The sequence below is a fragment of the Limanda limanda genome, chromosome 6, assembly GCF_963576545.1.
Source record: "Limanda limanda chromosome 6, fLimLim1.1, whole genome shotgun sequence".
In the NCBI taxonomy this organism is placed as follows: Eukaryota; Metazoa; Chordata; class Actinopteri; order Pleuronectiformes; family Pleuronectidae; genus Limanda; species Limanda limanda.
This window is the reverse complement of record NC_083641.1, coordinates 18787832-18812611: the sequence shown is the minus strand read 5'-3', so window position 1 is coordinate 18812611 and position 24780 is coordinate 18787832. Positions and strand designations below refer to the sequence as shown.

At 43.2% G+C, this 24780-nt stretch overlaps 2 protein-coding genes across 2 annotated transcripts; one reads left to right on the top strand and one right to left on the bottom strand.

Annotated features, from left to right (window-relative positions):
• Window positions 1-93: 93 nt before the first annotated feature.
• On the top strand, window positions 94-18155 carry itpkcb (inositol-trisphosphate 3-kinase Cb). The gene is made up of 8 exons (XM_061073620.1): window positions 94-150; window positions 2627-3935; window positions 13572-13671; window positions 14146-14359; window positions 14678-14882; window positions 15364-15465; window positions 15963-16034; window positions 16193-18155. The coding sequence occupies exons 2-8, from the start codon at window positions 2799-2801 to the stop codon at window positions 16400-16402; spliced, it is 2040 nt and encodes a 679-aa protein (XP_060929603.1). The 5' UTR covers window positions 94-150; window positions 2627-2798; the 3' UTR covers window positions 16403-18155.
• Window positions 18156-18652: 497 nt separating this feature from the next.
• actmap (actin maturation protease) lies at window positions 18653-22996 on the bottom strand. Its single transcript, XM_061073621.1, has 6 exons — window positions 22494-22996; window positions 21788-21856; window positions 21549-21673; window positions 21086-21215; window positions 20469-20539; window positions 18653-19808 (listed from the first exon to the last, which is right to left on the bottom strand). The coding sequence occupies exons 1-6, from the start codon at window positions 22676-22678 to the stop codon at window positions 19474-19476; spliced, it is 915 nt and encodes a 304-aa protein (XP_060929604.1). The 5' UTR covers window positions 22679-22996; the 3' UTR covers window positions 18653-19473.
• Between the last annotated feature and the right edge of the window lie 1784 nt (window positions 22997-24780).

The window sequence follows — 24780 nt, the reverse complement described above, 5'->3', positions numbered from 1 at the left end:
GCACACAAGCACACACACTACACACATACACACACACACTAGCCACAGACACATCCCCCACACAGCCTGACAGTTAAAAACCCTCCACATCCCTGTCAGCCGCTCACAGCTGCTTCACATGCACCAGAGCAGCAGCTCAGCTTCTGTCTGGTAAGTTACTCACTAAATTATTCCTTTTCAGTTAATTCATTGATCATAACCTGAAATTAGAGCCAGGTACTATTTGATCAATCCTATGAATAAGTTAAGTAAAAGTACCAATGCCAGACTAATACAGATACTCCATGGACCAAATGTTAAGGATTGCATTGGGGTTGACATTTTTGTTGATGTTGTGGGTTTACGAGGATACTCACTAGAGAGAATGTACCTTCTTAAGATTATATCGATGTATAATATACGTGTATTTATGTTTGACACTTTTTATTTAAGTTTGTCAGATGTGGAGGTTCTGAGGTTGAGCTTGTTTGTTGGGTGTATGAAGTAAAGTCCTAAATTAGTTGTTGTTCAATAGGGATGTGGGTTTATTTTTTATGTGGGTAGTTTATATTGAGGAATCTAATTAAAATCTTTAAAACATCACAAGTTAAAGACCTGCTTTCATAATAAATAAAAGAAGGAGTATTAGCACCAAAATGTATCAAAAGTACTCATTTGTGACATAATGAAAAACGCATTTACTGTTATGTTACCATTTTAATGTTGTGTAAAGTTTTGGCTGATTGAGGTGGATCAAGTTTGAACTGCAAATATACTGTTGAGTAGATTAATGTAAAACGATTCATATAGTTGTAACTGCTCTTGGGTTTTGGATGAAAATCGCAAACTTCAAACATCTGTCAGATAAACGAACTGAAGTAAAAAGTTCAACTCCTCCATCACAAATGTGTGAGTGGAGTGATACAAAGTAACCAATAGGGAGGTCAGACATTGAGTCAGTATGTGTGATTATTTCTGTGAGTGGCACATGATGAGCTGTTCTTTTCCATTGTTATCCTTCCTGTCTCATTTCCTTTTTGTGAGCGTTCCGTCCTCACAGCAGTGTGACAGCAGCCCTGTCACAGTAAAAGACTCTGAATAACACACAGCGACTCACTGTGTCTAATGTAGAATACTTAGAATACTTAGAATTTTTCTAGGATACCGTACTGCGTTTCTGAAATGTGTCTTTGATGGGAGCTGTTATTTTGCAGCTAGGAGCAAACATAGATGTTGAATCCTACATACGGTTTATATTGTCAAAAAAGCCCAAATTATTTAATTTAGTCTAATTATGTGTGTTTTGCTTGAAAAACCATTTACAGAAAGTAGTTGACATTTAAATTACTATTAATGCAGTAGTCTAGTGACATGATCAGGCGATTCAAGTATTTTTCCACCCACAAAAAACACTACTAATACTAAAGGGCAATGTAATACTAAATTGTTATTATTATTGTTATTATAGTATGTTTTAAGACTGTATTTCCAATAAAACAAGCAACTTGAAGTCCCCACTTTGAAATCTGAGGACTTTTACTTCCCCCCCTTTTCTCTGTCATCTGCTTCACCCAAAATGTTTAATGTAACTGAAAAAAATAGGTGTAAAAGATAAACTAATAATGAAAATAATCCTGTTCAAATTGGCTGAAAATGGGCTTGAGTCAACAATTCTTCCATAGATTCAGATCAATATGCAGATGCTTAATTTCAAACAGTAACATAGATGTTGAATCCTACATACTGTTTATATTGTCAAAAAAGCCCAAAATATTTTATTTAGTCTAATTTAGTGTTTTGCTTGAAAAACCATTTACAGAAAGTAGTTGACATTTAAATTACTATTAATCCAGCAGTCTAGTGACATGATCAGGCGATTCAAGTATTTTTCCACCCACAAAAAACAGTACTACTATACTAAAGGGCAATGTAATACTAAATTGTTATTATTGTTATTATATTAGGTTTTAAGACTGTATTTCCAATAAAACAAGCAACTTGAAGTCCCCACTTTGAAATCTGAGGATTTTTACTCTCCCCCCTTTTCTCTGTCATCTGCTTCACCCAAAATGTTTAATTTAACTGAAAAAAATAGGTGTAAAAGATAAACTAATAATGAAAATAATCCTGTTCAAATCGGCTGAAAATGGGCTTGAGTCAACAATTCTTCCATAGATTCAGATCAAAATGCAGATGCTTAGTTTCAAACAGAAACATGCTTTACGTTGACCATATTTAATTTGATATTTTATGAAACCAAACAACAGTTAACATACTGTATATATCTACACTGGTGTCTACATGAAAATACTACAGTGATAGAAGAGTCTTGGCTTGGACAGGGGTGCAGTGTCCACACACAGGGGGCAGTATCACACTGAATAACACGTATGAGTCTTATCTCCCTGGAACTTTGAATCTCTTATTTCCCTGTAATCTTTAAATCGTTCCTCGCGTCACGAGTAAACTTTCAGGGTCAGTTCAGGTGACTTGATCATCATATATTACTTTAAACTATGAAGCCATAAAAACAGTGAGGACAGTCAGTGTGAATAAGTTTTGGAGTTTACGGTAAAGGAGTGGTCTGATTGCATTGTTATAACAGGGAGTTCATGTGTTTACTAAGTGATTCATGCTTTTCTCACAGATATGAACTGCTCTTCCGTGGAGAGAACGGATCATGTTGAGATTCCACAGAGGAAAATGGATTATATGACTAATGGCTGACTGCTCTGTGGGAGACTCGCTGGTTTCAAACATTTTCAAAATCCACTGGTGAAGGTGTGTCTGGCTGCGCTGTTACTACTACGGCATGCGGGATGGGCCAAACGCGCTCGCATCTCTCTCGCAGCAGCAGCGGCGGCGGCGCCTCCTCCGGATCCAAGCGGGAAGCGGGCGAGGCGAGCCAGCGAGTCCGGGTCCGGTCGTCCAGGAGCGGGGAGAAGCGACGCGGGCACCGGGCGAACAGGAACCCGATGAAAAATAAAGTGCTGTCGTGTCTGGGAAGGAGAAAGCGAGAAGAGCAGACGGAGGAGGCGGCGTGCGGGTGCGGAAACGGAGCCGAGGCAGCGACGAGCCGCGATCACCGGGTGGGGAAGCTGCCCAGGGACGAGGTGGTGTCGGCGGGTCGGGAGCACCGAGGGGCCCCGGGGTGTGTGGAGGCTCCGGCCGGAGAGGGGGCAGCGGCGGGTCCGGAGCACCGAGAGGCCCCGGGGTGTGTGGAGGCTCCGGCCCATGCGTCAGACCCGGAGAGGCGGCCCGGGGAAGACGGCAGTGCAGGCGGGGAGGTTCAGGAATCCGTGCGGGAGGACAATGCCTCGGATCCCCCGGCGAGGGCCATGGAAGACCAGCCACTGGGGGGGAGCCACCGTGGGGGTTGTGTGTCCGGAGCTCGGGTGTTGACGGAGACGAGTGGCCCCTCGGACCCGGGCACTCGGTTCAGCTTTCTCCCGGATCCACCTTTGGATCACGGGCTTTCTCTCACGGAGGCTAAAATGACTAAAGCCGACCGGGGCACGGTGTCGTGTCCGCCCGCAGCGGCCGGGGACCAGGACCAGGGCTGTGTGGTGGGCAGTGAGACCCCCACGGACTCGGATAAGGACCCCCTCACCCCCACAGGAGGCCCCTGTTTCCAGGGAACCATACCGACCTTCATCATCACCAGGGACCCCAGTCCGGCCCGCTCCCAGGGGGGTCTCCCGGCCCCGCTGAGCTTCTCCACGGAGCTCAGCTCGAGTCTGGAGCCTCACGCCGACGCCGAGTCCCCCTGCTCGGACAGCGGCTGCGGGGGGTCCCCGGCCCTCATGCGATCCCCCAGGAAGCTGTCCAACTCGTCCTCCCTGTGCCTGTCCTCCGCGTCCTCCTTCGAGGAGTCCGAGGACGACTTCACCGGCAGCGACATCGAGTCCAGCCTGTCTCCGGCCCGGTCCATGTGCAGCCCGGACGACGGGACAGGGGTGAGTGTCTCCTCCACATGTCTTCATCACATGTCTTCATCACAACACTTCAACACAACGCTTCATCATTAACACAAGAAGCCTCACTAAATAGTCATGAACTGATCTCACTGCCTTGAATAGTAAATGTGAATATTATAGTTGAGTGATCATCATTCCTCACCTGAAGTTACACACACACACACACACACACATACAAACTTGACTTCACTATCCTCACATCTTGTTGGGTTCGATGTATCTTCATATCCAGAGACAGATATAGAGTTTTATAGACTTGGATAGAAACCAATATCAAGTAGGCATATATCAAAAATATCAGTGATTCCTAAGATTTTGTTATCAAACAACCAAATGGAACAATCCACTTCTCTCTCTCCCCCACTTCATGCACGGATCTCACTGCCTTGAATAGTAAATGTGAATTTTATAGTTGAGTGATCATCATTCCTCACCTGAAGTTACACACACACACACACACACACACACACACACACAAACTTTACTTCACTATCCTCACATCTTGTTGGCTTTGATGTGTCTTCACTTCACTATTATATACTAACCAACTGTTCATCCCTTTACTGGCTATACTAGCTCCATGCACGGACTTTACCACTACATATTCTGATATATTATTTATATATGTATATATTTTAGTGTACTTTCCACTCCAGCAGCACAAGAACACTTCCCTACTGGACACTGACACAATCACATCATTGCATCCCATTCCTGTATCTGTATATATATTCTCCGTATGTGATTTATGTATGTATGTTAGTGAGGTGTTTTAAGTGTTAACTGTATAAGCTACTGGATGATCTAAATTCCCCTCTGGATTAATAAAGTATCTATCTATCTATCTATCTATCTATCTATCTATCTATCTATCTATCTATCTATCTATCTATCTATCTATCTATCTATCTATCTATCTATCATATCCAAAGACAGATATAGAGTTTTATGGACTTGGGTAGAAACCAATATTAAGTAGGCATATATCAAAAATATCAGTGATTCCTAAGATGTTGTTCTCAAACAACCAAATGCAACAATCCACTTCTCTCCTCCCCCCACTTCTCAGAGGACACACACAGGTCAACACTGACATCCTGTCCCAGCTTTAGCCCCGGGTCCAGGTCACCAGGCAGCTCAGAGGAGCATTAAGACGCACACGTGCATTTCCAGATTTACTTCAGACAAAATGATGTTGCACCACAACCCTCACATCAGTCAGTGAATACACACACACACGTCATTGGTCAAGTCACCCGGCGGAAGTGCAGTCGGCAACTTTGTCACAGGAATATTTTCAGATTCCCAAAATATTTTAGAATATAGGACAAGATGGTGAATGTCCCTTTTAGGTTTTACGGTCTTTAAGCGCAATTTAAACAGTAGGTGTTAGCAGGTGAAATAGGGAATACCTTCAGTTGTGTACCTTAGCGTCTTTAGGTGTCTCGGCCTTTTAATCTCAAGAACCCCTCTTCTAGTGCAGGCCCACCATAGTTTGATCAGACCTGGGTGCATGTCTCTAACATCTTGGGGCCCAGTGGGGATCTTTCCTCCTGATCCAGAGCCATTTGCTGCAGTGTGTGTGTGTGTGATGCTTCTTTTATGGTCCTGTTCAGGGATGGTCCGTTGATCCCCAGATCTTTGAGCAACCTGATGGTGGATGTTGCAATGAAACCCCTGCAGCCCATCCTCCACAGGGCAAACTATAGCTTTCCAGCCACGTTGCTCGGCCTCAGTGCCATGTTTACATACCGCAGCCTGTTCCTCTCACCCGCTTCATCAACATCGTACTGTGAATTATAGACTGTTCTCAGGGTGGTGGTGACAATATGTGATAGGACAGAAGTGAAGTGCAAACTCAAAGACAAAGACAGTTAATCTCGCAGTGTTAAAGAAAGTAAAGGATCTAGATCCACGCCAGAATGAAAGGAGTTCTTCTCTTATCCAAGTCGCATCTCTCCACCAACTTCCATGCTAGTCTTTGCGTAATCCTGCTCATTCAACCGAAAAACAAACAAACGCTGAAGACAACATAACCTCCTTGGTGGAAGTAATCCGGTTTATCACTCAGCTCGAGTCTCATGTGGTTTTGGTGGACGTCTGTTTATTTTAAATTACATTTTAAGCAAAGCTGAACAATGAGTTTTGAAATAATTCGTCCAAGAAGTTGTTCAAAGCCTTCACTCACACACCGCCCTGATAAACGGAGCGTGAATGTTACAAATTGAAAAACAAACTGTGAGAAACTGGTTCAGCTCTGTGTCACTCAGCTCCACTGGCTCACCATCACAAGGCTCTGATAAGCTCAGCCGCCTGTTTGTCTGTGTAACCACCTCTCTCAATGCATGTCTGTGTGATTTGTCATCCCATGACATGGCTGCTACCTCAGCACTGTACAGCTAATTCACAATTAGGCCATAGAAATGCTATCAGAGGGATCTAGAAGTTCAGTTTACTGCCCCAGTCAGAGGTTGAAGGTTTTCTTCTCCTCGGGGCACGAGGCGAAGTTTAAAGTTTCCATGTAGGAAGTCGCCGATGACTCAGAAAGCTTTGATGCACTGTGACTAGAAATGCTTGGAATGAGACGAGGCCTCACAGCAGAGTCCGTCCTCTAGAGACCGCCCCACCTCTCGTCTCCACAGGGTGGGAATCCTGAAAGTCCAGGTTCAGTTTGGGCCTGAAGATGTTCAGCTTGATATTCACACTGTGCTGCACTAATCATAGAATCTGGGCAGGGACTGTACTCACGCAAATCGTTTAATGATCCAGCCACAGTCATTTTCCACAGAAGACGTTCCACCCTCGTCTGGGGATTTACGTCTTTATCTCCAGAGGGAAAGACAAAAGACGTGTCACAGAGAAACACACTTAACTCTCAGAACAGCTGCTCCCAACTCTGACGTCTCTGTGATCACGTCGAGTTGGAGGGAGGCCGCTGAGCCACGGCTGATATCTGATATGCTGCTGTTTGTCGTCTTTTTAAAGCGAGTGTATCAAAGTGAAACATCCAGCGTCAACGTTTCAGTTTCTCAGAGGGATCGCATATCTACAAGATCAGACTGACACAATCCTAACTGCCACAACACACACCACAAGAAACCACACAAGAGAGAGAATCACACACTTTACTTCGCCATCTGCATATCGTGTTGGCTGTGTAAGTGTATATAACACATAAGCGATCGTAAAAAATGCGCGGTTAGGGCCGAAATGTGTCCGTACAACAGTTTAAAACACAAATATATTCTGTGAACATTAATATGCAATAGAGGAGCAGCAGATCCTCACTTTGGAGAAGTGGGAACCATAGCAAAGTCGGAGTTTTAGCTTCAAAAAGAGATAAAAAAGAACAAATTAATTTTCAAAACCGCTGCTTAATATTTTCCTTTCAGTTTAATCAGATAATACAAACACTGCACAGCTTGTGATAGGCCATTGATATGAATTAGGTGTGGGTGTTTGAGCAATATCATTTCCTTTTTCCACTTCTGTAATGTTGGATCTTTTTTTTATTGCAACCGTTGAATATTCATTATTAAGCCTTGGGAGTACTTATGTCGTGTACTAATTTTTCCACATGGCAGACTCAATTGATTCGGCTCCCAGTGTCGGTAATGCTAATCTGAATCAGCAGGTCCTGGGACAGTGTAATTTCCTGGCTGTTACAGCGAAGGCCAGGAAATGAGCAACCTGAGGAGTTGCACTCGAGCTGTTGCAACCGACATGATGACGGTCGGCCGCGGTTTCTGATAAGAGACGCTTTTAATGGGCACGTCGTGTCCGCTTCAGAGTTGTGTAAGAGCTCTGTTGTCAGTTTTACAGTAATTAATCGAAGGAGGGCGTGTACATGTGTGTGTGTGTGTGTGTGTGTGTGTGTTGTTGTTGGCTTTAGAAGGCTGGGGCCATGCTGTCAGCTCCCAACCAAACCAGTTACATTTCGTACGCTCTGTGACGTGAGCAGATACTTGCTCACACATGCACGCTCAGGCACACAAATGCAGCGATGCCTTTTTGCATTCAGAGTTGAGTGTGTGTCATGGAAAATTGGGCCGAAAGTAGAACCGGTTGCTAGGTGACGTCTTTGCCATATATGGTACTTTTTTTTTCTCTCTCTCCTCGTCTTGTTCTCTCATTCTCACACACACAGTATCTACTCTGTCCCTCACATTTGACTGTAAGATGCAAATTCCTACCGACGTCTACCCGGCCAAACAATGCACATATTATTTACATCCATCTGCAGATTACTTCAGTCAAACTTTCTCAGACTCAGCCTTGTACAAAAGATTAATATTTTCCCCTGAGACATCATGAGACATCATGAGACATGCGGCGGAACAGATAACAAGAGGAAAATCAAGGTGAGCTGGCAGATGAAGTGGAGTGAATGGAAGACAGGCAGACGAAGACACACTGAGTTTGAACACACAGCCTACACCTGAAGATTGTTGTTTTTTACACGGTTATTCAAATGAGCCACAGTTGCAGACTTGTTTTCCGTTGTACTCATTGTTCAAAGTCCCACACAAAATCCATGATATAAAGTTAATTAGGAAAAACAAATGCACTCTATACACTTTTGAATCCATTTCTATTTTATACAATTTCTATCTGATATTTACAATCTATTGCCTTTCTCTACAATAAAAATCAATATCACCCAAACACAAGTAGCAAACTATTGTCAACACACCGCATCCCTCTTGATTTGCTTTACAAATGAGGACGCGAAGGAAATATTCAAATGCTTTAAAGCAACGGTGCATGTAGAAAACACTCCGTTACAAACAGGAACAATTTATTCAGATCATCGCTTAACTCGACACACGGAAGAGTCATCATTACTCACCCGTGCATCAATGTGTAAGCAGCAATCAAAGCTAAAAACAAGGGTGATTTCAGCCGAAAACCTGTCACATATGTTGGTATTTATGTTTGCTGGCTGATAAATCAATATCAGAAAGGTTCTACCCCCTAATATCGGTATTGACATGGGCCTGAAAAATCCTTATCTGTATAGCTGTTGCTTTTTGATTCACGATTGACTGGCTTTCATATTATTATCCACAACTGGTCTGAAGCCCAATGTAGTTGAATTGTTTGTTCTGCTGTGAGATATAACAAACAATTACTTGATTATGAAAGTTGCTGACTAGTTTGAATAATCAACCATGTGTTTCAGCACTTAACTATAGAACATAAATACACATTCAATTACCATTAAAACCAGTAGCATATCAACACCATTAAAAATGACAAAATTTGTCTTTTATCTGAATCTGTTTTTTGAAAGTGCCACCTTGTGACTGTTCAGTGGACCACCACAGCTGTTCTGCTTGAAGGCTGAAGACTGAATTGAGAGGAAAGGGATGTGGTTTAATATCAACTGCTTTTGAGGAAAGAGCTCTGACACTACCTGAAAACACCCTACGTGTATATGTAGTCACTCCTGTAGAAGATGATAGTCGTCTGACAGGTTCAGCTTACACACACACACACACACACACACACACACACACACACACACACACACACACACACACACACACACCAACACACACACACACACACACACACACACACACACACACACACACACACACACACACACACACACACACACACACCTCTGCTTGTAGGTTACATACTACTGAGGAATTTGTCATGCAGGCAGAAGGAGATGTGGCACTGGGAGTGTATATGGGAAGGCCTGTTGTCCCAACCCTACCCCCATGCTGCCAGTCGCTCATGATGCATCTCAGCTCAGTGTGGGGATCAGGATACACCCCCTGGGGATTAGGGTAGAGGAGACAGGAAGGCGAGGACAAAGGTTGGACAGAGGCAAAAAGGAAGACGCCTCCTGTGCCTTTAGGGTGAAAAGGTGAATGGTTTAAGGAAGGAAGTAAAAGGACAGGGGAATAGTCAAAGCAGGCAGATGTTGAAAGAGAGAAAGAGAGATGACAGCTTCAGGTCGGTAGGTACATGGATATGCTTGATTGAGAAAGTGTTACGAGAAGAAGGGAGGAGGGACAGGATGTCGAAACAGGACAAAAATTGAATTGACAAAAAGAGGTTGCAGAGATGGAGATGGGTTCAGTGTGAGAGGGGAGGATTACTAACCATGCAACACAAGCCCTTCGTTTACAAAAGGGATTTTGCAGACCGACTGGCTGACGCCGAACAACAGGAGTAAGGCAGCACATCAGCCAGGAGCTCGGTTAAATAGATGAGGATGAAGGATCTGGGCCCGACCGGGAGGCACACGTCCTCGGGGGTGCTCCTCTTGGGAGACCCTGCGCTGATGATGCGGACTGTTTTGTTCTGGCTGCGTTCTGGCTTCGTCTCCAGGGCCGTGAGCGCCGGTGTGAGCGCCTGCCTCCTCACACACTGTTACTCTGTCTGCCAGGTAAGAATCAGAAATCGGCAAAGTTACCCAGAGCAGAATTCAATTCAGCTCAAACCCCAGAGAGTCCATGATCTGAAGGTAGATTACATCCGATACAGTTGACAGATTTGATTATTGTGTATATCTGTGTGTATTGTATGGAGTGAGTTTCTGAACGTTTCTCATTTCCGAGGGCTGTTAAAGGGTGAAGACTTGGTTTAGTTGCGATGCTAAAGGTTGTATAATGAGTGTCTTCACTGAGACAGGAGTGTGAGTGTGAGTGTGTGTGTGTGTGTGTGTGTGTGTGAGTGTGTGTGTCGTCATGATGAGTATGGGAAACATTCCAGGCATTCCGACCTCAACATCAAGGAAAGGTCTGAAAGTAACAGGCTGGATGGGAGTGTGATGACAGGAAAGAGAAAAGGAAAGAAAGCTTTCGCTGGGACAAGAAGTCGACATTTGATTGAGAGAAAGTGGTGATGAACAAAGAGTGAGTCCCATTTGAATGACGGTATGTAAAATAAAAGCAACAGTGGAAAGGAAATAAATTTAGGATGGCATTTATCAATGTCAGGTTAAGGAAACAAAGAGTGATGGAACAAAGCTCTGTGCTATGTGGTGGACACGGTGAAGATGGACTGAGTGGGACGGAGACAAAGGGCAAGACAGCTCCTGTTTAAACTGAAAGAACAATTACATTACATTAGTAGCATTAGCGGCATTAGCTGTGGCTGTGACAGGTAACATTAGACATTTGCCCCCCCCAGCAGCAGCACATTAACCTGTCAGCTTGAAGCAATTAGAGAGAAAGCCTGATGGCTAGTTGATAAAAGAAGAGGAAGAAAGAAGAGAGGCTGCAGTCTTTCATCTGTCATGGAGGGCTTCTTTAGACGAGGACAGGTGCTGCTAACATTAGTTAGATTAAAAGATACGACCGTAAACAGGGTTTATATATGTTATTTCAAATGATCGTTATTAGAGTACAAAGTGCTGATTTTACTTTGGGGCTGGCAGGAAAACTGGAGAATGTCCAGAGCAACTGACTGTCTATTCAAATTGAATAAAAGCAAAAGATACTCAGGTTACCATTGTTGATGCTAGAGAAAGCAGCAGATTGGCTCACTGGAAAACTGAGTTTGAGATGTTTTAGCTAAAAAAATCAAACCGTCGTTGTTTATTTCTGATGATAGACTATTTGATACAGGTCTAAAAACTTGAGGGTAAACATTTCCTCACAGTCAGGAACAATCTTATTCTTTTGAAATGACCAAATGTGAACATGTTTACCAGTTGTTCTCTCTTTAAAACTCCTGTGTTGTGTTGTGAACCTTACATAACAGGTTCATAAATACCCTGACAGCAGCACTTTGGAGGCTGGCAACAGTTTTACTGTCCTGACCGGGTGGAGCGTCTGCAGCTTGTTGTGTTTTACAGGAGTTAAGATTGGAGGGGAGGTTTGTTAAAGACGATAAGTGGAGCAATGGGATTTTTGCTTCGGTTTACAGAGTATTTCAGCATCCCAAGAGTTTAACCGACCACTTCACTACCCAACCTACCTGCCTGCCCCCCTCCCTCCCTCACCTGCCTACCTAACCCCCTTAACCTCCCTGGTTGAAGTAATTAGACCATTAAGAGGTAAACGAATGAACATACAACAGAAGCAGCACATCATGGTTTTCAACCTGAGTCGACCAACGCTGGTCACCGAGGCAGAAAAACGATTTGCGGAAAAATGAAATGAACTACAGAATGTCCAGTAGGATTTCCAGTGTTACGGTTACCAAAGTAACTGTTGCTCAAACCTAGTGGGACACATGTGTGCTGCTGGTACGTGGGTCAAAACATGAATCTGCTTCGATTCGTCAAACATGTTGAAATAAGCGAGAGGAATTTTTGTCATGTTGTAAATTGAGCGCTTCCCTTTGGAGAAATGCAGTCGCTGTTCACAGGTTTCATCAGCGTCCTTTGACCTGAGGTGATGGAGGGTGTGTTGGGGTCATGTGTACGGTCTAAAACTTTCCAGAAGTGAATTGCATTACACTCTCGCCTCTTGTCTCCTGACACTCACCGCGTTTTACCCAGAAGCCCCCCCCCCCCCACACACACCTTAATGTTCCGCAAGTTTACCAGTTTTCAGGACATTTTTCTATGTTTATATCTGGAAACAGTGTAAAACTTAGATAAGAAGATTATTGAAAAGGGAGCTTTCAGGACCTTTTTAAATCGTAGGGTTTCAAAATCTCTCTCTATAAATTCTTTCTTCCTCTGTGGTAATCACACACTCACAGTTTGTGTTGTGTGTGTGTGTACTTCTTGCAGTGAGACTGTTTTATTGTGACAGAGTTTGAACGGTGCAGCTGTGGAAAGAATGTGAGAGAGGAGAGCAGAGATAGGCCGATATGTAAACATGCCAGAGATAGGCTGCTCACAGATGCTATTTAGTAATAAAAAGATTAATTTATGATTAAAGCTTCTTGTCTATGCATTATATTAATCGGTTAAACAGTTCTCTCTCCGTCACACATACATCCTGTTTTTTAATCGTGTATTTCTGTTATTAACAATTATTTTATATGGTACAAGCATTGAAGGAAGTTTTAAAAGAGAGATTGGAAACTGAGAAGCCAAGAGGAAATATTGAGTGATATTGTTTGACTGTGGGTAAAGTCCAGTACAATGCAACACATTCATATCTTCAGCTGGCTGTCCCGTTTGTTGTGATTTCCCACACACACACGCTTTAATCAATCGATGTTATGTTCCTCTCAGATTGCTTACGTCAAAGCCGCTGTTGCACACTGTCCTTGCTCTGGTGTTTCCCAACACAGATAAACGTTACACACACACACACACAAATGCACACGTACACACACACAGAGTTTCAGACAGTACTGGTCTGTTTTTACGACACCACAGAAATGTCTTTGGTAAATGTTTTATGAATGGTCTTTGTGCACCTGGGTGCATAACCTTGGGTGCAGGGGAGGATCTGTCCAATGTCTACTGATGTGTGTGTGTGTGTGTCGGGCGGGGGGGTATATGTGTATACTACAGGGTGTGGTTCCCTTTAATGAATAATCACTATTGGCCTGTATGTAGCTCTGTGCTCTCTTTCCCAGGAACATAAACCCCCACGTCGGTCAGTCCGTGCGTCTGATTCTTTGTTCATGTGACCACCTGCAGCGTGTCAACGGGAGGATGACATTCTTTGTGTTTTTTGTGTTTTCCAGAATAGGTCCTGGCAGAAGCTGAAGACGATGGTTCACTGGTCCCCCTTCGTCGTGTCTTTCAAGAAGCGCTACCCGTGGGTGCAGCTCGCCGGCCATGCAGGTAGAAATAAATACAGAGTGTATAAATCTCCGAATAATACGTATACATGTTTATTCTTCGGCCTCATTATTCAAAGAAATGTTTTTTTGTGGAAAAATGAGAAGATCAATGCAACTTACATGTTTGTGTTAAATCTAACAGCCATGTAACTTAGCATAAAGAATGGAAACAAGGGGAAACAGATGCTATCAGCACCTATAAGCCCACTCATTATCACATCATACCTTGTTTGTTAATCTGTGTAATGTATAATGACAAGTTGTGGTGTCTGAGATCTGGAGCTGAACCAAAATGTAATTGCTTTTTCTTTGGGTCATGCCCCACCCCTCTACAAAAGTTCATGGAAATCAGAAAAAAAACAGAGACATAACATAAACATGAGAAAAGTATCAATCTCCTCATCTAATTCCAACGGGTGTATTTCCCAGAATGTCAACCATCTTTGTTTTAACGCTCAGTCTGTCTCTTCTCAAGGAAACTTCCAGGCGGGGGAGTACGGCCGCCTGTTGAAGCGATACTGTGAGTGTGAGCAGCAGAGTCTCCAGCAGCTGATGAAGGACACTCTGCGGCCGTACGTGCCCGGTTACTACGGCGTCGTGCAGCGAGACGAGCAGGACTACAACCTGATGGATGACCTGCTGGCTGACTTTGACTCACCCTCCATCATGGACTGTAAGATGGGCAGCAGGTAAGAACATGTTGTGCTATAATAAACTGCGGAAGAGAGTTTATCAGAGCTTATCTTATGGTTTTGGAGGTAAATTGATCCTTAAAAATTAACCTTTACACTCATAAGGGCCTTAACACGGGTGACTCCCACCTCGCCACCGTACCTTGCAATAAAAGTAGCTTTATATTCGTCGTCGGCAAAGTTGTGTCCGGGAATAAAAGTGGACTTTAAGGATGTAAAATCATGCAGCAAAAAAGTGAATTAGATGAAATAAAATGTCAAATACATTCTAAGTGATTCATTTTAGAAGTTAAATATCAACCCTTAACTTTTTAGGACGTACTTGGAGGAGGAGCTGACAAAAGCCAGAGAGCGTCCACGTCTGCGGAAGGACATGTACGAGAAGATGGTGGCGGTGGACCCCGGGGCCCCCACAGAGCAGGAGAGGCTCCAGCAGGCCGTCATCAAGCCCAGATACATGCAGTGGAGGGAGACCCTCAGCTCCACGGCCACCATGGGATTCCGCATCGAAGGCATTAAGGTCAGAGGTCACACCGGAACACACACGGCACTGTGAGTCAGTGTTACCACAGAGAACAAATAGTTTCCACCAGAAGTAATCCAATCAATGGGAGTAAATATTGACCACACACACACACACACACACACACACACACACACACACACACACACACACACACACACACACACACACACACACACACACACACACACACACACACACACACACACACACACACACACACACACACACACACACACACACACACACACACACACACACACACACACTCTGAAGTGAAAATGCAATCAACTGTAGATCTGCAGTTTCTAAAACATGAATAAAGTATCTGATCTTCTGTTTTTCCATTTGAAAAAGTATCCACAGCAGCACTGTCACTGTAGTCTAATTTTGTTCAAAACCACAACTGTTTGTGTTTGAGGAAGATGTCAGAGAGGAATGAGAATAACAGTCTGATGTGTTTTCTCTTTTCCTACAGAGAGCTGATGGAACATGTAACACCAACTTTAAGAAGACGAAGCACAGAGAGCAGGTGATGCAGGCCCTCAGGGACTTTACCGACGGCAACGCTCAGATTCTGGTGAGTCACAAGTTCACTGGCAGTTTTTGTAAATGCAAAATATATTTATAAAGTTTAGAATATAGATTAAAAACAAAACACGAGGAAAACAGATATTATGAGCTGTGTGATTTTAATCCCATTCAAAACAAGAAAATTATAATGTTAAAGAGTATCCCTGAAATGGTTACATTGAATATTCTAAAGTTCACATAATCAAAAAGAGGAATAATATGATGTTTATTGTAGCTAATTTAAAAATCCTAGATACATTTTTTCTGTGTCATACCAATGATGCAATGGCCTCTTCCCTTCTTGGGATTTCATGACACCCCTAAATTACAAATGCATACATCTGCTTCCGGTATAAACAAACCAATGTTTAAATAAATTCAGAAATAAAGGAATAGGGGAAAGGAGAAGATTCTTACACCAATAAGGAAAAGAGGAAAATCAAAAGATGTCTTTCTGTTCTCACTGTCTCATACCCTACATCTCTTTATTTTCCTTTTTCTTAGAAACTCTACCTGCAGCGGCTTGAGGATCTCCGCTCAGTCCTCGAGAAGTCGCTCTTCTTCAGGACTCACGAGGTGAGACAAACTGACACACAACTTGGTTTCCATGGTTCTTGAACAAAACCTGTTGGCCCACTTTTCCGATCTGTGATATCTTGCTGTCATTAGCTCGAGTGTGTAATTGCTCAGACGCCTAAAGCGTCACCAGTCTCACCGGTTTCTCTCTGTCGCAGATCGTAGGCAGCTCCCTGCTGTTTGTTCACGACGCTTCTGGGAAGGCCCGGGTGTGGATGATCGACTTCGGGAAGACGGTCCCCCTGCCCGGCCCTCAGACCCTGGACCACAGGTCCCCCTGGTTGGAGGGCAACAGGGAGGACGGCTACCTGTGGGGACTGGACAACCTCATTGACATTTTCAGCAGCATGCTCCCTCAGACGCCTTGAGAGGAGAGAAGCAGGAGACTGGAACGAAAGATTGATCCCAATCCAAAAGGTGGAAGATTACGCACGATCAGGGGAATCTGAAAACTGACAGAGGAAAGATTAGAAGAGTATTTCGAGACCCCCTATATGATCCCAGTGTCTCCATCCACATGGACCTGTTAAAGAAGAGGAGGGCAAACAAGAACAGGATTTCTATTGCAGAGTGGAACATGCTAAACGCCAATGTCATGCAACAAGCTCCGTCTGTGGAGGAGGAGGGGGGGAGAATTGACACTTCCTGCAAAGACACACTCAACATGACTCATCTCCCTCCTCACCAGCCCCCCCTGCTGGTTGGAGTTGCACAGAGCGCTCAGTTAGATCCTTTTTAAAAAAAAACGCAGCTTTGGAGGAGTTTGGTAACGGGAGCTTTATTATTGTCATGGACCACTTTTGATGTGTAAACACTAAAACACTGGTCAGACCACGTGTTAACTAACTCGGTGTGTAAATACGACTTTATTTAAACCTTTTTTTTGGCCTTGGTATAACGTCTTTACCTTGTACGATTTTATGTGCCTGGCATTTCGTGAAGCACGAGCTGTTAGATCATTCCAATGCAGTGGACTCCTGCTGTTTCTCTTCCAAAGAGTTCACCCCAAGTATAAACTGATTTTCATCTAATCCCAACGTGTAACTTCTAGTAGAAACTCATAATTTCTTATTTGGATTTTTGTGTGATTATGCAGTGAAAGATGTTTTTTTTTTGTACAATATAATCAGCTTGGCAGCCACGTTTCTTGGGAGTTTGTTGCACTATGGATCCTCACAAAGCCATTAAACAAATCGAGCAGTGCCTCTGTGCGTCTTAGAGCGGGAAGCAGCAGTCAAGTACTGGGTTTACAGCAGTTTAATGTGGATTTAATCTCTCAACCCTTGATTCTCTCTGATCAGTGTCGCTATAGATTTTTTTTTTTACAGAAAAGTCAAGTGGTGGCATTGAGTGTGAAATGAAACTGGAATAACCTGATGAAACTGATCAGACTTTTCATGAGATTTCACTTATGCGGCGACTTCCCACACGATCATGAAACTGGGAAATTTGAAAGTGTCTTATGATACAAAGGACAATGTATTATTGAGTATCAGTTTAAAACACGAGGATGTTGCAAACCTCATTTTGCTAAACTCAACAGGAGGTTCGTGGGTTTGGATTTGTCTACGCAAGATCAAGAGTTTACGACATTTGTTATGGTTGGATATAAAGGCGGTGCTTCTGATCATACCATTCCTTGACTGGAATGCAGCAGGTTGGTGAACATAGCTGTCTTCAGTCTTCCAGACAGATTTCGACTGTGTCACTCCGCACTGCGAGTGTATGTGTGTGTGTTTGTGCGTGTATGAAAGCGAGTGCGTGTGTTTCTCGACGTAGGCGATTGACTTGGCACACAAATTGTCTACGAGTGCTGCAAATGTTTTGACTTCATGAAATTGGAATTTAAATTCAGAGTTTTTCCATCTCTGCTAAACAAACGTACAGGGAGAGAGGAGGAATAATGTTTACAAAGTGTTTAAATTTCTTTTCCCACAAATCCTCTATATTTGTAAAAATGGCAAACTGTCAGCTTTTCAAACTGGGTGCTGCTGTATCGGAAAGAAAACTGGATTCATAGCCACATTTTGTATCTTTTGAAGACAGCGCGTTTTAAAAGTTGTCCGTCCCTGCTTTGTCCAGAAGGTTGTGGATTGCAATAAACTGGAAAATAGTTTTGAACGTTTGTTTTTGTTTTCACTGTCGCACACAACACAACTCATATCACATGGTTCTTTAAATATCAATCCTACATGGATTTCAGTGTATAACTATAATTTCCCTCATTTCCCAAAACATGTACAGGTAAGTGGTGGATTGAGATGAAAAAATATGAAAGCAAAATGTCACTGAGTAGAGCGCAAACCTCTGTTAAGGCCCCACTGTCTCCTCATGAAACCACGTTTGAATTTAGTAGATCCACATTTTAATTTGGATCTGAGCCAAATTTCATATTCATAAAACTCAGTTCATAAATGAATTATCCTCTGACTAATCAAGGATAGAGAAACTCCCATCTCACAATGTTAAAGATCCAGATCTGCACAAACATGTTATGGGTTCTTCCCTGGGTCATGCTCTGATATACAGTCTATGGTCATGCCCCATTACCTAATACAATTTAAAAGGAAATCAGTTCTGGAGTATTTGTGTAATCTTGCTAACAAACAAAACGCAGATGGAAACAAAACCATTTATTGTATAAACATCACATTCACTCTGGGATGATTTCATCATGTTTTAAAGCTGCCACACAAAAATGTAATTCTCCATAAAAACAGCTGCAGTTTCTTAGTTTGAATTCAGTTCAGTTGTGGTCTATGGGTGTGTAACTGGTCTTTTCACATTATATGTAATTTATAATTGTGATTAAAATACTCATATTCTGTCCATTTGCATTGTCATAATTTCACATGTTAATTTGGGAGGTCTACTTGAACAGCTTTACATACTGTCATGTTTAAAACACATCGCATATCGTTCAGCTACATTATTTGTAGCCTGCACCACTGTGAGCTTTACATTGTGCAATTAATATATAAAATCATGTGCTATTCATAAATAATAGACACCTCATGTTTACACTACAGGCACTTCAAACGGAGATCATGATCCGATTTTTTGCTGAACATTAATGAGGTAACACGGAGTTCATGTATTCTTCAGGACTTACTGCATTTAAAGAGCCTCTCATTCATCATTATATTATATATCATTTACCCACTTTCTCCACTGAGGCCTTATACGAAGAGAAATCTCCCTGAGGTTTGTTCAAATAGCAGTTTGCTCTAAATGTTCTCATAGCACCCATCACTAGTAGACTCAACAACCAGGCTGCATCAGCATTGGGATAAATACAGTTTCTTTACTGTAGGTTCACTCATGCTGCATCATAGGAATCCACTGTGATGCCACTCAGCTTCTCACTATAACTTTGAATTGTTCCCTGCATGTTCTCAATTGCAGTTTACATCGGAGATTCAAACAGCAGCAACACTTATTACTGCTCCTGTGTCCTCGTGTGCAGCAGCACCGCCTGCCCAGCCAGCCCGGCCTCCACGTCTCCGCTGGGAACCACATACCGGCTCCCGTCCCCGGCTCTCTGAGGGTCCATGGTCCTCAGCTGCTCGTTGCTCCGAGCCACGCTGTCCAGGCTCCACAGCTGGTAGCGCAGGCTTTTACCCTGCTTAGCCAGCACGTAGACCTCTCTGAGCCCCGGGCTGCGGACGGGACAAGGGGAACTGGGGTCGCTGGGCAGGTGAAGCCAGGGAAGACTGGGATCAGGCTGGGCGCCACTACTGCTCACACTCCCCTGATCCAACCCGAGGACAACTCCTGGAAAGAAAGGAATCTGTAAGTGTGAGCGACATAGAGCCCTGAGGGGAAGATTAACAGTTAAATCAGGTTTACATCTGTAAATCTGACATATTCTCAGGATATTCTGTCTCATTAATGTGTTTAAAATAAATCTGACAAGGTCACCATGGAAACGTATCCCTCCAGAGGAGCACATCAATCCGCCCAATAGATGTGCAGTAAAATTAATTTCACATAATGACATAGAATGAATCTAATTAAATTGGTTTAAAATCCAAGGTCAGCTCTTTTTCCGTTAAAGGATCAGCACAGTATTTCAGTAAGTGTATGTTCTTTGAAATATATTAATAAATTACAATTTCTATTCTCTTTGTCTCCAAATACATTTACAAAATATACCAATTATCTTGTCTTCCTATGAAACAAATTACTAGGATCCAATTGTATGTTGCATCTTATATGTTCAAACCTATGAGTGAATTTTCAGCAGCAATAATAACGCAAATAAACCTCACATCACTCAAAGTTGAATCTGAACCGACAGTGTCAGAAGTTACAAGTAGAGCGCAGGAACTTAGATCAGCTCCAAACCAGCTTCAACATACAAGAATCAGCCTGGTTTTTCTGAACCATCTTTACAAAGCGTCCTACTGGTTAATGAGCGATATCCAGTCTTACCTGAGGCGACGGCCCAGTGCGCCCTGTGGCCACTGCGCTGGCACGGCTCGTGGTTGTAGTCCTCGTCGTATCTGTACTTCCTGTCAAAGACTTTTACAGTGTGATCGGTTCTCATATAACTGACAGCACAGCCTGGTTGATATGGATATGGATCTTATATGGATACATCAGCCGATTGCAATTCTTAACATAAAGAAAACAACCTCTTTGTGAATTAAATCATTATGTGAAGAAGTGTGACCGAGAAAGATGCTAAACGTGAAAGAAAATAGTAAGTTTCTCTCTAACGGGGACACCCTCTACTCAAACGTGATAACACTTTGTTGTTCATTATCAGCTGACATGTACACAAATCCACACAGGCTGCAGTGTTTTCTACAAACGCTGGCTGTCGGAAAAAGGGAAAAGCACAAGAGACTTCTTGCTCTGCACGTGATAGAATAATCACGAGGGAGGGAGATATTAGGGGATCCCACTGGCTGCCTACATTTTCCCACTGTCTTGCTAATCCATAACCTTATAGAAAAACGCTAAGCCAACACTAAGCAGCCAATTCGAGTCAGTTGCTTGTCCATCAGCAGTAAAAAGACTTTTGGTTTCTCTTGGGTTCAGGATACGGGAGGAGAACGGGCTGTCCCCCCCACAGATGTGTGATCACAGCTGTAGCGTTGTCACCACTCAAACCTCCAGACAGCAGCTCGGCCTTGCAGCCGCACACCTCTTCTGCCAGAAGGGCCATGTTGTTGGCTGGCAAAACAAAAACCTTAATGAGATCATTAAAAAAAACATCCAGCTGAAAACTCAACACAGAGTGAGAGTGTAAATATGTGAACAAGTGAATCACCAAGAAAACAAACCTAACCCTTCACATTCTAAATAACATCCTGCATCTTGCCCTTTCAACTAAATGTCATATTTGCTCTTCTAGTGACACCTAGGGATTCCTTGGTATTTATTTAGCCTTTGAGAGGATTCAGGGCTTTGTCAAGCGATTCCAAGATGACAGGAACACACCTCTCTTTACTCTTGTTTCACACTCTCATTTTGTTCAAACAAACACTTTACACATTATCTTGTTACCTGAAAACATTTCCCCCTGCGCTGTGTATCCTCTTCTCAGTGCCGTCTGAACCACGGCCTCCATGACCACACTGAGCCGTGGCTGACGCAGGTGAGCAGCCATCCACAAAGCCACCAGACCACACCTGAAAGGTAAATGGTTGAAGTCACACCTCGGTTAATATGTCACTTTAATATATAAACACCAAAGCATTCAGGCCAGATTAATGACATAATGGTCTGATTGTACTCCCACTCACTGAGGACCATCCTGGATGAGAGAAGGCACGTATGTGTTCACCAGGATCCACTGCAGGTCCTTCCGAAAACTGAAGCCAAGATCATCATGTAACATAAACAAACACGCTTCCATTAGAACGACTGTGTCATCATACTGTCCAAAGTCAAAGTAAACAGCTTATTTAGAACAAAGGTTCAATCTGTTAGAATCTAGTTCAACAGCCCACACAGTACACATATTTGTGGTGTAGTCCATGTTTACTTGATGGTGGCTGCGTGTTTCGACACATCTACCAGTGGGATGGACAAAATATTAGGAAACACTTTTTAATTTGTTTTCATCAGCGTCTGTGTGTTTTTTGGCAGGCTAACGCAAAAACTAACCACGTGGCGCCTTAGTGGAAGGAGATACAAGTCAATGAGATGGATCCAGGAATTCAGTCCTTAACATTGCGAGAGAGGGCACTACTCGACACTTTGGTTTATTTCTCACAGAATTTATAGTAAAGAAGGCAACTTAGTATAAATTAAGGAGTAAAATGCTGGAAGGTTGAATTAAGCACAGGGCCGGTTAATGGACTCAGGGAGGAAAGTGTTATTTATTCGTCTTTGCTCAGAGAAACTTGTATCAGTTTATGTGATGTTTAACCAGATTCCAGACAATGAGACCAGAGTAATCAGATGTTCAATGGGACCAGTGCAGTGTTTCCTCCCAGTGCCTCTCACCTGCTGTGCCTCTGGCTGAGCAGGGAGCAGGCCTCAGTGTGGTCTCCCTCCACTGGGCTCCTGCTGCTGGCTATGGTCTGAAACAGCTTCTTCTTCCTGTCTGCTGGAGGAGGAGGAGGAGGAGGAGCAGGAGCAGGAGGTGGTGGTGGAGGAAGAGGAGGTGACAGGGAGCACTCTACTGACATGTCCGTACTGGTCCTTCCAAATGAAGCCACGTAGGAAGTAAGGGAATAACTTTGCAAGAAGCAGGAAGTGGCAGCAGCTGTTAGAAACCCTCCATACTAACTCAAGCTAACTCTGACAGCTCGGCTAACAGCTCGGATGCTAACAACAAACTGCTGAACTTCTTCCTAAACAAACACAAACTCTCCTGTAAATCTGATCGATCCGTGATTGACTTTTAATATCCACCTACTTCTCCTTCATCAAACCACCGCAGTGACTCAGGGATCAGACCCGGGGTTTAGTGTCTTTGTGTCTGAGCAGCTTCACCTCCTGGTTCTGTCCATATTAGGCTCACTTCTTCGTCTTCATCACCGGAGGAAAACACGCTCATACCGCCCCCTAGTGTATCTTCTGATTTGACACCATTAAGAAGTGTCTTGTTTGGCTTTCCCACATTGTACAATTCCATTAATATTTGTAAAGAATGTTCTATATATGTTCAATATTTAATAATAATCCAAAAAAACACCCTAATTCCCCCCAGTACATCTTCTTATTTAAGACCATAAAGAAGTGTCTTGTTTGGCTTTCCCACATTGTGCCATTCCATTTATATTCCTGTATATTTATATATAGGAATGTTTTATATATGTTCAATGTTTCAATGATAATCCAATAAAATACCAAAACACCCCCAGTACATTTTCTCTACCTCCCGTTTTCCAACCACTCCCCTCATTCATTCTGTAAAGTTTGAAAAACCCTTGCACAAGAGTCAATATTTCTCACATGCAAAAAAGTTTGTGAACTCAGTGTTATTTATTCAGTCATTTGTTTATTTTTTTTAATAAGATGATAACAACTGACTCCCCCCGGCTCAGGTGACCTCTGCTTGGTACCGCTGTCCCTGTGCTACAACTCCTATCAACATATTCCAGGTGAGATGAACCTGGGATGTCTCTGAGCGTTGCATGTTTCCTCTGCATGTGTACGGACAGATTTTTTTTGTAAAGAACAATGGAGCAGTGAGGACACTTCACTGATTTCAAATTTGCCACACGAAAACATGTCATCTCTGTTGTTTCAGAGCGTGCAGCAGCAGCACTGACTTCTTCCCCGGGTGATAAATCCAGCTCAGAGGCCTTTGGGGGGGAGGCTGAGGCTGGTGGAGAAGACTGTGGTGGAGGAGACTGTGGTGCAGCAGAAGGGGACGGGAGTGAAGCTTTGGGACAAAGTGTGTAACAGTGGTCTTCCTTTGTGATTGAATCCTCTGGAGCAGATAGGGGAGAGTGAGGCTCCGAGTCATGTTCTGAAGATGTGCATCCTGGAGGTTCTGCAGACTTCTCTTGGGAAGCACAGGAGGTGAAGACCAATGATGATGATGAAGGTGCAGATTGGCTGACGTCAGCTGACTGAGAGGAAGGTGTTTCACATGGCGGTGGTACTTTATCACATGGTCTCTGACATCCAGTCACGTGTGAGGTGATATCTCTTTTGCGCACAATTGTTTTTGTGCAGCTTGGACAGTGGTAATGACCCGTGTCTCTGCAGGACAGGTTGCATCTGCAAATGATAGTGTCTGCAGAGAAAGAGTAATCCAACATAAAGGTGTGACTTTACTTTTTAGACAGAACATACACAAAACATATATGCATTTTCTCAACTCCAACAATAGTTTCCACTGTACCACATAAAATTAAAGTTTCAGGGTGTAGAATTTGGTGATATCTAGTGGTGAAGTTGCATGTTGCACCTGAATGCCCCTCACCTCACCTCACTTCACCTCACCTCACCCTCCCCTTCCCTTCCAATCCTGAAGCAGAACCTATGGCAGCCTTCAGTTGTCATAAAAACTCAAAAGGTTAGTTTGTCTAATTTGGGCTACTGTAAAAAACATGCCAGCGTCCATAGAGAGGACCGAACCTGATCTAAATAAATACAATATATACAATTTGTAATATTTAGATGAAAAACCTTAATGAAAGCCTCTCTCCTGAAAAAATTACTTGCCAAAGGTGATCTACTGACCTAATATTTTACATTGTTGCCCAGAGTAGTGCTACTCAACATTACACATGTGAAAGTGTCATTTTCCAGCAGACGCTTCTCATCGACCCACCTT